The 15,186-nt window shown below is 35.5% G+C and overlaps 1 protein-coding gene across 1 annotated transcript; it reads right to left on the reverse strand.

Annotated features, from left to right (window-relative positions):
- Positions 1-473: 473 nt before the first annotated feature.
- Positions 474-12,709, reverse strand: EMB2734 (ARM repeat superfamily protein). The gene is made up of 20 exons (XM_018127925.2): positions 11,312-12,709; positions 10,597-10,800; positions 9,448-9,552; positions 9,286-9,351; positions 9,048-9,212; positions 8,171-8,245; positions 7,917-8,071; positions 7,440-7,575; positions 7,291-7,360; positions 7,048-7,175; positions 6,885-6,941; positions 6,210-6,395; positions 5,983-6,075; positions 5,732-5,817; positions 5,583-5,649; positions 5,438-5,504; positions 5,225-5,361; positions 2,512-2,603; positions 2,324-2,390; positions 474-1,073 (listed from the first exon to the last, which is right to left on the reverse strand). Exons 1-20 carry the CDS (start codon positions 12,521-12,523, stop codon positions 915-917), a joined length of 3,327 nt encoding a protein of 1,108 aa, XP_017983414.2. The 5' UTR covers positions 12,524-12,709; the 3' UTR covers positions 474-914.
- Between the last annotated feature and the right edge of the window lie 2,477 nt (positions 12,710-15,186).

Here is a 15,186-nt window from a genome sequence, read left to right on the forward strand (position 1 = left end):
AATTTTCAACATAACATGTAATTACATTTTTCAACATTACATATAACTATTATATTTTCAACACATAACTGCATTTTTCACACTTTTTTTATAACATTTGATACACACTCTATCCATCAATTAACTTAACCGTAGATTATAAAAAATAAAAAAAAAATTTGACCATTGACCATTAAAATCGAAACATTTACATTTTAATTCAAAGGAAAAAACCCAAACATTTAAGCTCAATTTGAACATTTAACCAAAACAGAACAAAAACAAGGAGTGGCCCAAAAAGGCAAAAATTCTTCCATCCAAAGACAAAGGAGAAAAAGAAGGAAGAAACTTTGTGCCCACTTTTCCACGGTTCCCCAACAATCATAATTCTAGGTATTCAGAAGCTTAAAGCAAATGATCAAAAACTGACAATCCCATTAACATTTTTATTGCTTTTTTTCAGGATCAAAATTTTGCAAACAGTGGCGAAAGAATAACCATTCAAAATTTCAGTCCATATATAATCACAAACGGAACTTTTGTGTAAAACTCCGACGGAAAAACAAAAAGCCACATTCTGGGACCAAAACTGCTACAGGAATTGCCCTCACTAGCAACCCCTCAAACCCACAAAAATGCTCACAAACCACAAATCACCTATTGTTTCTTCTCCAGACTCGATACCATACCCCATATTATAAATAGACGCTTTTAATATACACATTCTAACAAAAAGAACAAAAGATTCACTTCAATCGCACTGATGACTTTTTCACCTTCAATCAAACCTTTGCTGGATTGATGTAAAACATCATGCAAAAAACAATGGGAACCTCCTCCGAGAAAAGAATTGGGTAATAAATAAAATATGCTTCCAACACAGACAGGACACTGCATTCCTCCAAAACCAGAAAGATGCCTGTCAAACCAATATACTATGAGAGGATGGATTGCAAAGCAAGCTGTTGCTGTGGCTGCAAAGATGACCAAGTTGAGGCCAATGTTGCTGGTGGCAACGTCTGCTGAAGCTGCCTCAGTAGATTCACCATCCGACTTGCAGTTTGTTCTGTGGCTAGATCCTTACCACATAGAACCTACCAAACAGCAACTATTGGTAAGAGAACATACTCAGGCATATTTTACACCCACAGAAGAATTTAGCATTTTATCTTTTCGGTTGTTATTTCTTTATTTATATGGTGGTATATGTACCCTGCTCCCCCAACCAAACCATTTTTCAGTTGTTATTTCGATTTTCTTGGTTTTGATATTAATTGGTTAAGAGGGGCAATTTATTTGGCTATTTTGGTCAGTTTTTGGTGTCCAAACCAAACCAAAAACCATCCATTAATAATTTATTTTTTAAATATATATATTTATATCATTAATATTATATATAAATATATGGTTAAACTAAAAGCATTTAGGCTTTATTAGTGAAACATTAAGCAAAGTTTTTTAAATATATTATATATATAAATATTATTAATAGTTTTTTTTTTTTTTTATAATTGGGGAAGAGGGGATTCGAACCCTACTGCTCTTAAGGTAAGGAAATTATGCACCAACCAATAAGCTAAACGCTCGGTTGCTTAATATTATTAATAGTTAAAACTGAACAAACCAACTGAGATTTTTGGTTTCAGTTATTTTTGGTTATCGGGTATAGTCCGATCAGTTTCGGTTATTTTTTACAAGAATTTAATTTTCAAAATTTTAAACCAAATCAACTGAATGCTCACCCCTACAGCTTTACCCACCCTAAAACCAAAAGAATAAGAGACAGGTTTGGCAACAATGAGGCTAAGACTCATCCATATCCTACTTGAAAACACAATAGGAATTATTCAGGCTTTGACATGCCCATATGAATCTTCTATTAGATAATAGAATTAAGAAGAGGGGCTGAAAGAAAGAAAACTGATTAATGAATAAATTACATGTTCACATGCCTAGACATAGAAGACATGTAAACATGATGTATATGGATATGCATGTTCATGCCAAATTTGTCATTGGAGCAACAAAAGCCAGATAGTTGATGCAAAACAAAGCTACAGCATTAAAGCAATGTTTGATATGGAATTAAGTATGCAACAGTGCCTCCCATGGTCAGAGTTGAAAGTGATATTAATTTAAGAGGAAAAAGTATAATGCTTTAAGAAAATAAATTAAATACTTAACTAAGATATAGATAAAACATACAGGATGCAGGACAGAATTTCACCATTTCTCATTGTATCGTTTGTTCAGAATAAGCAGTTCATTTAAAAATAGCCGTAGGTTAAGAAATTTTAATGCAATAACTTGAAATTCTTAGTGGTTGCTAACGAGTGCATTTTACCTCGGCAAATACTGCAACAATCTTAGGAAGATACTGATGGTTGGGACCCAAAACTTCATTGTCTGACCTGAAGACAAATTTGATACAGTGGTTGATAATATGCAGTAACAGCATATCAAAGCAAAAAATAAACAGTGGAATGAGATCAGAAATATGCAGTAAGGTTAAATCAACAAAGCAGATGGTACCTCTCTACCATTGAACAAAGTTGTTCATGAACAACTTTGGCTTCAATCAGATCACCTTTTATTGGCAAGCAGTTTAACCATGCAGGAACAACCTATCAAAATCAAAGCATATACGTTCAAAGGAATCCAACACAAAGAAAACAGTAATAAAACATCAAAATAAGCATAAAGACATGCAGCAACCAGCAAAAGCTTTTGTGAAAAATGCAATGCAGAAAAAGTATAATTATAGAACCACTGCAATCTATCTAAAATTATACAACATATATGTATTAATGCCAGAGATGATCAACAAACAACATTACCCAATCATCAACATTTGGAAATGTTTTTACACATAAAGCATAACATAATATCTATATCTATAACATATATAAAAATATGAATGCATGTAATTTGAACAAAAAACGACATCATAGCTAATTATATTTCTAAATTTCCATTTCAAAAAAATTTTGTTGATTATAATTTTCAATTATAATTAAAGTATAGAAAAAATTTCTAATTCCACTAAATCGCTTTCCTTGGAGAATGATTTACTTTTAACCTAATACTAATACTATTTTTATAAAATAGTTTTTAGAGGAAAAAGAAAACATCAACAAATTTATGAAGTATCTTGTAATTGGGTAATCTGGCAGAAGCAAAGGCCTTCGTGGGCTCACAGCTTTATATATTCTATAACGGAAAAAGAAATTGCCATATTAAGTCAAAAAAATTAGTTTTCAATAAAAAAAGATTCCAATTCAATAGGCCTAAAGGAAACTTTTATCCTCCTTTTCTTACAATTGGTGCCAAAATTGCATTAACTTTCTTTTAGACTACAATTTGAAACCCAACACGCTAGACATTTAGATAAGTTTTTATCAATAGAAATCAGTCGAGTGTTACTTATATTCATTATCATTGCTATATATCCATAAATCACTAAAATTTTGCCCATCTTATAATCAAAATTTCAAAATAATATGCAACTAGCATGTTTGATCAAGTGCAACGCATGTGACCTAGGCTAGTGTAACACTATATAGATGCCCATTTAATATACTCACAGTTTATCAAAAAAAATTATATACACAGTAATGTCTATTAGAAAATGGATAGGACCGTGAGGGTGTGTGTTGGGAGGGGGGGAGTGGAGTTTGGGAGGAAGTTACACATATCTATGTCAGCATAAAAGCTGCCTTTAACATTTACATATCCACTGTCATCAGAATGTTCACACAATAAAATCTCTAACTTAAATATCACAAAAGAGATAGTCTGATATATCAAGTGATTTTATGTAAAACCATTGTCCTTTATGCACCTTTAAAGGGCATTTGGCATCCATGACTCCTCAGTGATGAAGGATTATCAGTGAGGGACAAATATTCCTATCACTAGTTGCTCTATACAACTTTATTTGAAACAAAGTTTAAAGATTAGAGTATTGTTGAATGTTATCAATATCAAACTGATACCATCCATTACATACCAGTTTTTTATCAAAACTAGTACATCCTGTTCTCTATATCGTCTAGTATCTGGTACTTAACAGTATCACCATGCACCAGTCATACTAGTGTGTTTCAGTTGTTTCAACATCCAGCCAAAAAGCCCATTGAAAAAGAAACTTAGACCTTTTGGGTCTTCTAGTTCTTTTATATCCAAGCCACAAGGCAGATAACAGCTTCATTCTGTCCTTGATCAACTCTACAACTTGCTTTCAAGGCGATGATGGAGGAAGGCAGCATGGGGCAATTGCACACAATACATACAGAGCGGCAAGGGAACTAAGAGGTGTAATTTCTGATCAGGAGTTGAGGACAAGGGTACTAAGTACAATAAGATGGCTTTTCTATACCTAGGGTATCTTTTTATCAGGATGGCAGGGCTAATGAAGAGTTAGTTTCATTTGTTTACTAAAATCTAGGTCTCCTTTGTCCAAGTTAAGATTTGAAGGATAGTTGTCTTGTTTCTTTTTTTCCCCTTTCTTCTGCCTTTTTTCCAAAAATAATAGGATCTCAAAGAAATAACTTTGGACTCAAATTTTAAATCTTGATTAAGAAGAAAAATTACCATTTTATAAATTCTCAAAAAATTAATTTTGGTGAAAGTTAAAATAATTATTAAGAAAACGTTACATTCTTAATAGAAAATAATTGTGAACTATATTATTAAATACCTCTAAATCCAAAATGGTACTTGGTGTTATATTGACAACCTTACTATTACCCTCAAGAAAGTGGTTAATCTCTTTTCTTAATGACAAAATTGTTCCTAATTTGCTGTTCAGCTATATACACATGAAAATAAATATATAAATGACAATAAGCATGTACACACAAAACACCCCTTAATTTCTTATTGTTGCAAAATTTCCTGATAATAAGAACAAAGAGGCAGGAGGAGCAGAAAATTGATTTTCAAACACCAAGGTTCTCTACCTAAAGAGTCAATTGATCAATTTTGAGCCATTGCTATAGCTTCAAGTAGCTCAAACATATAGAACCTCATACGAACCCATAGTAGAAGTGATACTATTTCCATGCATATGGCTCATAGTACATTGCAAATGGCACCGGTTCTAGCAAGAGAAGGCATTTGGAGGAGAAAACTTCACACAATAGCTCAGAAACATGCATGTGTTTTATGCAAAGCACATAGCCCATTTCCTTTCATATCGCAACATCTAATTAAGTTGGAAAACCAATTTTACTGGTTGCCATACCTGAGCTGCATCAATCCTGTCACGATGGAACAGGCATATTTTTCCTAATGCAGAAACAGCATTATCATATGCCATCACATTTTCAGGTTGTAAAGCATTAGGATGCCGTATTACAACATTTAACCTTGATAGAGCCTCTGAAAGAAGTCAAAATATAGGTTATTCAGATAAGAAATAGATAAATAACCTTTTCAACAATCACACAAAATTTACCTCCAACAAGAGGTTTAAATACAGGCCCACCAAATTCCGCACAAACACCAAGCCCATATACTGCTGCCTGAAACATATGATACAATTGAATGGCAATATCCAGAGTCTAACGTGCTTTAAGCACCAGAAGAGAGAAGGTACAGACCTGTCGCACATCTGGGTTCTCATCATTGCAAGCCTCCAATATGAAAGGAAGATATGTCTCATAATATCTGTTTCAACCACATTACAGAATTACATCAAATGACAATTCTCTATGACAGTAACCAGAAAAAAGAAAATTAAGCAGCTTACTTTAGAGCTGCCTCACGACACTGCTCTGCAATATCATCAAAAATACAAATTGCAATTCTTCTTTCTTCAGCTGTCTTATCCTTGCCCTGTATTTTAGACGCACAAACACACAGAGAAAGAGAGAGAGGGGGGGGGGGGGGGGAAGGGATGAGCATACTTCATAAAAGAAAATCTTTCTGAATCTTTCTTTTGGATGTTCCTTCAAAAATTGAACTGATTTCCGAAACAGACAGATTTCACACATTACTTACCCACATAGGTGTAAGATATGAAGATAGCTCATCAAAGAATGGCAAGAAAGAGGCTTTAAATGTTTTTATCAAAGTACCCAAGATTTCACCCACCTGGAAGCAGAATGTTCATTAGGGCACGAATGAGAAACTCTATGGATTCAGAAAGAAAAAAGAACAATTTGACAAATAAACATTACCTACATAATTATGTGCCCTATAACTACAGATGTTATTTGAAGACTTACTTGGTCAAAAACTTCTTCCTCCTGCTCATTTTCCTCTTTAACAAACTCTCCCTCCTCAGCATCAAAGTCTTCAGCTTTGGCTCTTTCAGCTCTCTCCCTTTTTCTGCTCGCACTAGCTGTGATTACTTGTTTTATCTCGTCCACAATAGATCTAACCTGGCCTTCATCTAAAAGTGGACCAGTGATCTGAAAGAACATATGCTCAAAAATTTATGACAAAAAGTAATGAATTCATACAATATAAATGCAGGCAACAGCAAAGAGACAAAGATTAGAACAAAGAACTCCAACAAGTAATGATGCATATCAATTCACAATGAAACACAAGGGTCATGAATGGAACTCTGAAATGTTTTCTTGGATGCTTAATAACATATATAGACTAAAATGAAACTCAAAAACAGCCCAGGAAAGATACTTATTACAGTTTTTAACAAAAATCATCATGACAGGTTTAATTAAGGAATTAGTTCAACTTATTAGCAGATACAACTGAAATACCATATTAAATTCAAGTTACGTCCAGCTGATTTAATTTATTTAAATGAACTTTTTCTTCTAACCATTTGTTGCCCCACAATGTCAATTAATATCCAAAACCAGAGTAATCTCAAACAGACAACAATGAACACAATAGACACTACGTAATTCACTTCATTTCATAATAGAACAAACCTGCAAGCATTCGTTCAATGCATCCAACATGCTTGCACATATTTCCGTATCAGGCTCCTGCAAAGATATCACTATTCAATTACTTCACCCATGACAAGCAACACATAAACAAAGTAATTAGAGCATCAATAGATGAATACTCCTAAAATTAAACAACAACAACCTTATGTAATGCCTCCACCAGAGCTGGAATAATGAAGTCAGACAATTGCTTTACATAAGTCTCATTACGCCCCTGAGCCATCCCCTTCTCCACAGCTAATTTTGCAGAGCGCAGTAACTCCGGCATAGCTAGAAACAAATTTACACAATAGGCCAAGAGGGAATTAACAAGAGCCAAACAAAATTGAAAGACAAAAATTATATATTTAAAGTAAGAAGAAATGTGTATATAGCAATCTTATACCTGAAACAGCAGCTTTTCTAACTTCCTCATGGAAATAAAATTTAAGAAGAGGAACTAGAGTCGGGGCAACCTGCACCGTATATTCCTTCTGTTAGTTATTGTTACAAAGTCTAGAAAAATGAAGTCCAAAATAGTAAGTTGAAACAAACCTGATCTATCCATGGAAAAAATCCTTCCTTCAACTCATCAGCATAGCAGCACAGCATGTTACATGCTGTAGCCTTTTCCTCCAGGACGCTAGTCTTGATCCCAATTCTTTTGTCCCCAAGAGTAATGGTTTCCATACTGTGCAATGCCAGATATAAATCTTAGTATAACACCAAATAACATGGTGGAAAACAACATGCTATTGTTATAAGCCGACCAACAGCCAGAGATGAGCACAGCTAAGTTCAGGACTCTGTCTGGGTGTGTGTGTGTTAGTGCGTGTTCACACACTCGTGTGTGAGTGTCTTTCTCCGAGTGTCTTTGACTTTCTACATAACATAGAGAGAAGTGGAAGAGAGAGGAAATAAAGTTTTTCATCTATTCAAATGAGGGAGGAGATACACAAGATACAAATGCATCATTGACATTTTAGTTGCTTATTGGCACAAAATAATTGTGAAAACAGAATGATATATAACCTTTCATCATCAGAGTCCTCAATGTCATTATCTGAATCTGCAGATGTAATAGTTACATCTGGCTTAAGTTGAGCAGACTGGAGAAGGGGAGGCATGACAACTCTCATGTAAGGGAGGAAGTCTTGTCCCAAACACTTGCACAGTCTGGCCCATGCCTGTAACATGGTGAAAGCATCATAAGCAAGTAAAAATAAACATGCCAAAGTTATTATGATAAATCTTATTTCAACACATTTTCTGTGCTATGGACTTACTTGCAGCATGTAACTTGTTGTCGGATCATCTGTTTCCATTTGGGATCCTTGCAATGACATAAGCACTTCCATAACCTTGCAAGAAGAAGAGAAAGCAATACGTAATATAGAGGCATTTCTACGTTTAATGAAAGAACATACAAGATACCCAACTTTTGGTGCAAATGTCAAATACAATCGTGAAGGTATAATGACATTAAACAAAGACCAGTGGAAAAAAACAAAAAGAAAAAATACTTGCTACAAATAACAGCACACTCAGAATGGTGAAGGTCTATAGCCGTAAAAGAGAATAGCATGCAATGACTGCAATATGTCCTTAGGGGCCCATTTTGGCATCATAAAGAGAGGAACTTGAATAACAATTTTTTATTAATTGGGAATAAAAAAACTAGACCCAACAACTCATTACAAATGTGGAAACCAATGGGAATCTGCAAACTGGTGCTGCAGTCTGCATTCTCATAGACAAGGCCAGGCAAATTATAAAACTAAAAAATTGGTCTATTCCATGTCAAGCATATGAGAAACATGCATTGTGTAAGCATTCAAAATTTCTTTAGATTATACTAACTTGACATGTAATATAATTAGTGGCAAAACTCCATAATAGATCAACCTGATGGGCACCTCCCTCAGGTTTATATCTAGCCCACCCCAATTACTTTCAAGGAACAAAAAACATGTATTTTCTTAAGCCAGAAAAGGGGTGGATATTTGCTGCAAACTACACCACTACATTCCCTAGAAAATGCCATTCTCAAATACCTCAAAATTCTACCATCCATCCATGACTTTAGAGATCTAAGAAAATAACTAGAAGAATTAAAAAGCAACAACTTGATACAGGACATGGTGTTTCTAGACAGCTACCAACCTGCTTGGCATCATCTCTGAACTTCTCCTTCCCGACAGCCATTCCAACAAGACTAATGCATTCCATGGATTTGGCACGAAGCATGCGGTTAGATTTGTCAGTCGCATTCACCAAGATAGTTTTCAGGTAAGGCATAACTGCATCATAATATTTTTGGAAGTGCTCCTGCAAACCCCCATATCATTAAACTGTGTCGACTATATTAACGATCAAACTAGCTTTCTTTTGGGTAAAATACCTGAGATGAGTCAGCAACTGATGCCAAAGCTGTCAAGGCACCTTCTTGCACCATTTGTTTCCCATTCTGCATGATATATATAATCGACAAAAAATAAAATCTCCTTTCATATAGTGAATCTATGCAGTTTTTATGCGACATTTATAACTCCAATTGTCATACCTGTAAAAGTACAAGTAATTTGCTAACTATTCCATCCAAGTAAGGTGTTAAAATTTCCGGAGTGCAGTTCTCACTGAAGTTGAGCACAGCTGAAGCAGCATGTGCCTGTTCATACACAAATTACATAACAAAACAAACTGTTATTTCAAAGCAAACAATTAAATCTTGACAATAGAAGTACCTGACTGACAGGTAATGAGATAAAAAAAAACTCTGATGTTATAACAAGACTACTAAATTTTCATGCAAAGAGCGGAAGCTAATTTAGTTCAGTTTCCTGAACCAGAAGGCATAGCTCCATCCATCTATAAACAGGAATTAAGTATCATCATCCAGTATCTAAATGAAGACTTATACATTAGTTTTATCCATATTCAACAAAATATCCAGGAAATTCCCACTGATGCAGCTTTCATTTTCAAATGAATTAATTCCCTTCACAATCAGTTATGAGGCTCTTACATATGCATCCACCATTTTAAGGGCTAATCTGTAAAGATGCCAGCGACACTTAAAGGTCAAGGTTCTACTTTGTCTTTCAAGAAGTGGTAAGACAGAGAATTGAATAATAATTTTTTTTTTCAAAAAAAGGAACATATCAGTCAGCTACTTAGAAAATTTTTATAATGACCACAATTTCTAGTGAGTTACGACAAATAATTTGCTTGTAACCAGTTGATATGTTCCAATAGAAAACAATAACAAGTTCTTATTATATGAAGTGCGTTGATGACCACAAAGCTATTTGACATAACCAAATGAGATCATATCCACTCAGATAAATTTAAGTAAAGCAAGGTATCCCACCACAAAGATGTGACCCATATGCATAGATAACTTTAGAATTAGAAAATTATAGAAAAAGGAATGGGTTATTGGGGGCAGGAGTTATCAATTACATCAAGACACAACAGAAAGGAAGACGGGATGAACAAATTATCTCTATGTAAACCACCATGCACATTATTAATGCTGCAATTTGAATTTGTATCCAGCCTAGAGTGATTCAACCTGTTTCTCTCTACTTGAAGGTTTAAGATCAGGCACCCATCTAATACCATAAAGAAACCATACCATGCAACAAAAGATCCTAACAGTCAAAAGCATAATCTAGAGACATCAAAGCAAAATTATTTAACTCTGACTAACCTGTACTCGTGGATTCTGGAAGTCGTCCATGGCAGCAGCTAGTGCTGGTAATACTCTTTGATGATATTGGTTTTGCAAATCCGGGCCCAAATCAGTAGACAATTGTCCAATTGCATTAATAGCTGCCCACCTCACACGGGGATGGGAATCATGAAAGGAGTTCAAGACCATCGAAACCACTTGTTCCAGATTTTTAATCATGACCTACAAATAAAGCAACAAATTACAAATCAATGAAAAAGGGAACATGTTCCCAGCTCTCTACTTTCACTATCAAACAGAAGGCAGAAAATATGTAATCCAATTCTTTCTCCCAACATAAACTGAATCCTCTGAAAAAGCTATGCCAATAAGCTATGGATTGAAATATTAGTATCAACTTTCTGAATAAAGTTCTATCCCACTATGCACGCAGTAAATAGAAAACACCATGACTAAACTGAACAAGCAACTCCATTAGTAGTGCATTTAGAATCATATTCAGTGGGGGGAGGGGGGACTAACCATTCCCAAGGAAGCAATTTTTAATAGTCAGTTTCAAGTCTAGGAGAAACAAATAATGTCATGTAGCGAATAGCACTTAAATGCTTGCAGCAACTTGGAACGAGAAAACAATGTCAATACTGAATTACCTAAAAGCTTGGATGCTACGAACTACAAAGGAGTAGAATAATGGCAATGACCACATTAAAACATATCCTAATATCAGGTATACCTTGGCACAACCCTCAGCAATCTGTGCAAGGGCAATCAATGCAGCATGGTGCTTTTGCCACTCAGAAGCAGCCAAATAAGCTGGCAACTGCTCGGATGCAACTGGAACAATTGTATTTCCACCCAAGGATATAGCCAAACGATCCAAACACTCCTGCCCAACACTGTAATTGCTAGTCTCTCCAGCATCTTCGTCCTCAGTTTCTGCAGTGTACCATGCTGGATCATCCTCAATATCCAGCAACATTCCCATCAAAATTGCAAATAGCCTGCTAATAAACTGCGGCAACTTCCTCATCATTCCAGGGGCACGTTCCCTTGCTTCTGCCAAGGTAATAACAAACTCAATCGCCAAGTGACGTGTCCCTTCCTCAAGTGATTCTGCCTCCGCAATCTGCAGCATAGACCCCACCACATCAACAAGCTGCCTCCGAAGAAACCGTGGCTCCGTCCCTGCCAACTCAATCAACAACTCCAGCGCTTCCTGAGCGGTGGCCTCGTTCCCGTTATTCAAAGCTTCCGTCAAGGTCCTCATCATCGCCGGCAAAAGATCCTGAAACCTATCCCTATCAGATAAGCTGGTCAAACACTGAATAAAGTTGATGACAGCATTCAACGCGGCGATTTTGACGTCGGCATTAGAACTTTCACTCAAGCACCTCAAGAACACAGCGTGTAGATCCTTTATAAAAGGAGTCAAGACATCACCGATATACTGACTCAGCTGAGCGAATATCAAAAAGGCGGATTCCTGCAATCTAGGGGAATCCGAAGAGACACACTGGAACATAAACGGCAAAAGCTCCGGCCAGCCATTCTCTGGCAAAATACTGGAAGCAAGCTCCGCAACAGTGTCGCACAACTTTTTAGACAAAGTTTTAGTGTTTTCGACTTGGATTTGAGCCAAAAGCACCGATTTGAGGGAGGACTGGGTGGAGATGTTGAGGCGAGGCCAGATATAAGAGTCGTCACGTGTCAAGAGCTTACGGAGGAGAATAGCGGCCATGGCACGAGTCTCAGGTTGAGCGCAGACTTGGAGGAGGTGAGCGAGGCGGAGACAGAGGGCGTCTGGGTCCGACTGCTTGCAAAGATTGAATAAGACCTCGGCGTGAGAACGTTGTTCGTTGGAGGAGGACATCAAGTGGGAGATTAGGGTTTCGAAAGGAGCGGGGTCGGGTCCTAAGATGACGGCGAGCTGAGATTGCTGGTCCATGGCGGAGGCTGCGCGAAGGAGAAGAAAAAAAGAAGAAGAAGAAGAAGAAGATGATGCGGATGATGATGATGATGATATTGATCCCTCTCTCTCTCTCTCTGGCTTTGTGTGTGTTTTTCTTCTGTTGTGTTGAGAGAGAGTGCGTGTGCGTGGGCAAAAATGAGGGATTTTAAGAGAGAGCTAATTAGGGCTGACAAAGAAAAGGAGGGTTTGATTAGCTGTGTTTTTATGTGTCATGATGATTAATGTGAGTGCCCACCGTCTTCGGTTTTTTCCCATTTTTTGGAGGGAAAATACACTCAATACCACTGCTAATACTAGTACTAGAATTACCTTTCCATACCAATATTATCATATCATATCATATGGCTTTTATTTTCAAACCATTGACGGAGGAATGCATTTCAGACTGCCCCAATTTTGGTGCCTGCATTAGATTTGGTCCATGCTTAATCTAGGGACCAATACTAGTCTGTCTTAAATCTTTTTATTATTATGCCCCATCGCTTACACGCTCCGACTTTGAGTACGAAACCAGCAGTTCTTAATGCACTACTTTGCCACTTTAAGCGGCTTTGTGCCTATTTTACCCAAAAAGAAAAAAAAAATAAATAAGTGCCTTTCTGGCTCACTTTATCCATCCTTTTTGGTTTTAACACACATCCACCCATAAATAAATCAACATTTCATTACCCTAGTCTTCTTCTTTGTTGATTTTTAATTTAGGAGAATGAGATGCGTTTTCTTCAACCAGCCATATCTACAAAATTATTATTATTATTTAATTAAAATGTATTGTTACCAGAAACATTGAAACCCTAAACAAAACTATATAAGATAAAGCGTACTAGTCAATTTGGTAATATTTTTTATTCAAAGTAATTTTCCCTTTAATCTAATTGTTTTTTTCTTTCTTCTTTAAACAAAAAAAGAGATTGTTTGTGAATCAATTAGGCTTTTTCTAGTGGAATGTACTATGCATTGTCATATGTATTTATTTCAGGATTGGATCACATGAGACACGCTGGTCAAAAGTTTTGTTTTGAAAAGTGAAAGCTTTAACTATAAAAAGAAAATTGAAAATTTTATTCCCATACTAAAAAAAAAAAAAGAATGCTGAAATAATTTATTCCTTTAGAAAAAAGGAAAAATAAAAACAAATAATTTCACCGTATAACATAAATTTATAAAATATACTTGGTCCCCCACTCCTCTTCCACTTTGTGTCTCACTTATTTGCTTCCATTATTATCAGCTTTTAATACGAGGCCAATGTTGCCTTGGAGAAAAGAAAGCACATATATTAGTAAGGTTTTTACTCTCAAAAAATTGAGATATTAGTTTCATAAAAAAAAAAGGTAAGGATAATCAATAATAGTATAATTTAATTTTAATTAGGCCAATAATTTTTCTTGAGCTTTCTACCTAAAATAATTTAATTTAAAATTTTATTGCCTGTATTTGATAGTAATAAAAATTAGAAATTACATAACAAACCTACCTAATTACTTTAGCATTAATTGATCAGGACTTATCTTAATGATGAGGAAGTTTCATTATATGGGAAATTTGTCTAATTTTATGATGATTTTATTTGATTTGTTCTTTTAATTGGTTTCTTCATTAATTTGTTCCATGAATGTACAATGTGATGTTTATTGAAAATTATTTGATTGTAATTATAATTTTAAATTATATATGTAACCTTATAAAAGAAAACTTTTAGCATTAATTTGAACGTATAAATGCAATAATTCTCACAAGTTAAACATGTACCTCACAAACAATCACTTAATTTTTTTTTTAGTGAAAATTTTTATTTAAACTCTAACCATTATAAGGAAACAAATTCCTAATAAATCATACACCAAAAGATCCCTAGCTTTAGCAAGAGGGTCACTATAGAAAACAAATAATTCCTCTAAAGCAAAACCCTTATTGGCCATGATATCAGCTAGAACATTCCCTTCTCTGTAGACACATCTTGTGTGAACTTTCCATTGTCTCTACAGTAAACTCTTAATAGCATTGATTAAGTTCGAATTAGAGCATGGGTGTGTTGTAGGCGAAGAATGGTGTTGACCACAAGGAAACTATCTATTTGTAAGTCAACCTTGCGAAAGCCCATATCCCATGCCAATCCCAAACCCCTGCATACACCCCCACAATTCCGCACAATATACATTACACTTATCCAATTGTATGGCAGACCCTCCTTGTCACAACTCAAACCCAAGGGTCCATGACTAGCGTACAAGCCCGACAAATGAAGCCTGCAAAACCCAAGTAAGCTTTAAGTTTCCAAATCATATGCACATAGCCAAAGGTTTCTAAATCCACATATTCATATAGTATTTAAATTCAAATACATAAACGATGCCCTTTAGCACACAATTCATACATAACATTTAATACAATAATTACAAGGCCATACATTGGCCAACGAATGCAGGTTCATACTTAACAACCTTTAACATAGTTCAATTGGCACAACGTGCCTACATGTATACTAAATCGAATGCGAAGCGAAAGCTCATGACAAACTTAGTGGAGTGACCAATTGGCTTAGGGACCTATTGGATACCAAAAATCGATTTTTCAATGGACAACCTTTGCCACGCACTATCCAGTGGCTTATTTATCTGCACATGGTACAAATGGGT

Source organism: Theobroma cacao, chromosome 9 (assembly GCF_053813885.1).
Source record: "Theobroma cacao isolate CCN51 chromosome 9, ASM5381388v1, whole genome shotgun sequence".
NCBI classification, from domain to species: Eukaryota; Viridiplantae; Streptophyta; class Magnoliopsida; order Malvales; family Malvaceae; genus Theobroma; species Theobroma cacao.

Excerpts from the sequence above, each read along its gene's own strand:
- EMB2734 (XM_018127925.2), bottom strand. The coding sequence starts at position 12,523 with ATGGACCAGCAATCTCAGCTCGCCGTCATCTTAGGACCCGACCCCGCT. Across the intron at positions 8,246-9,047 it reads TCAGAGATGATGCCAAGCAG|GTTATGGAAGTGCTTATGTC; the intron begins GTTGGTAGCTGT and ends TCTTCTTGCAAG. Across the intron at positions 2,391-2,511 it reads CTTTGTTCAATGGTAGAGAG|GTCAGACAATGAAGTTTTGG; the intron begins GTACCATCTGCT and ends ATTTGTCTTCAG.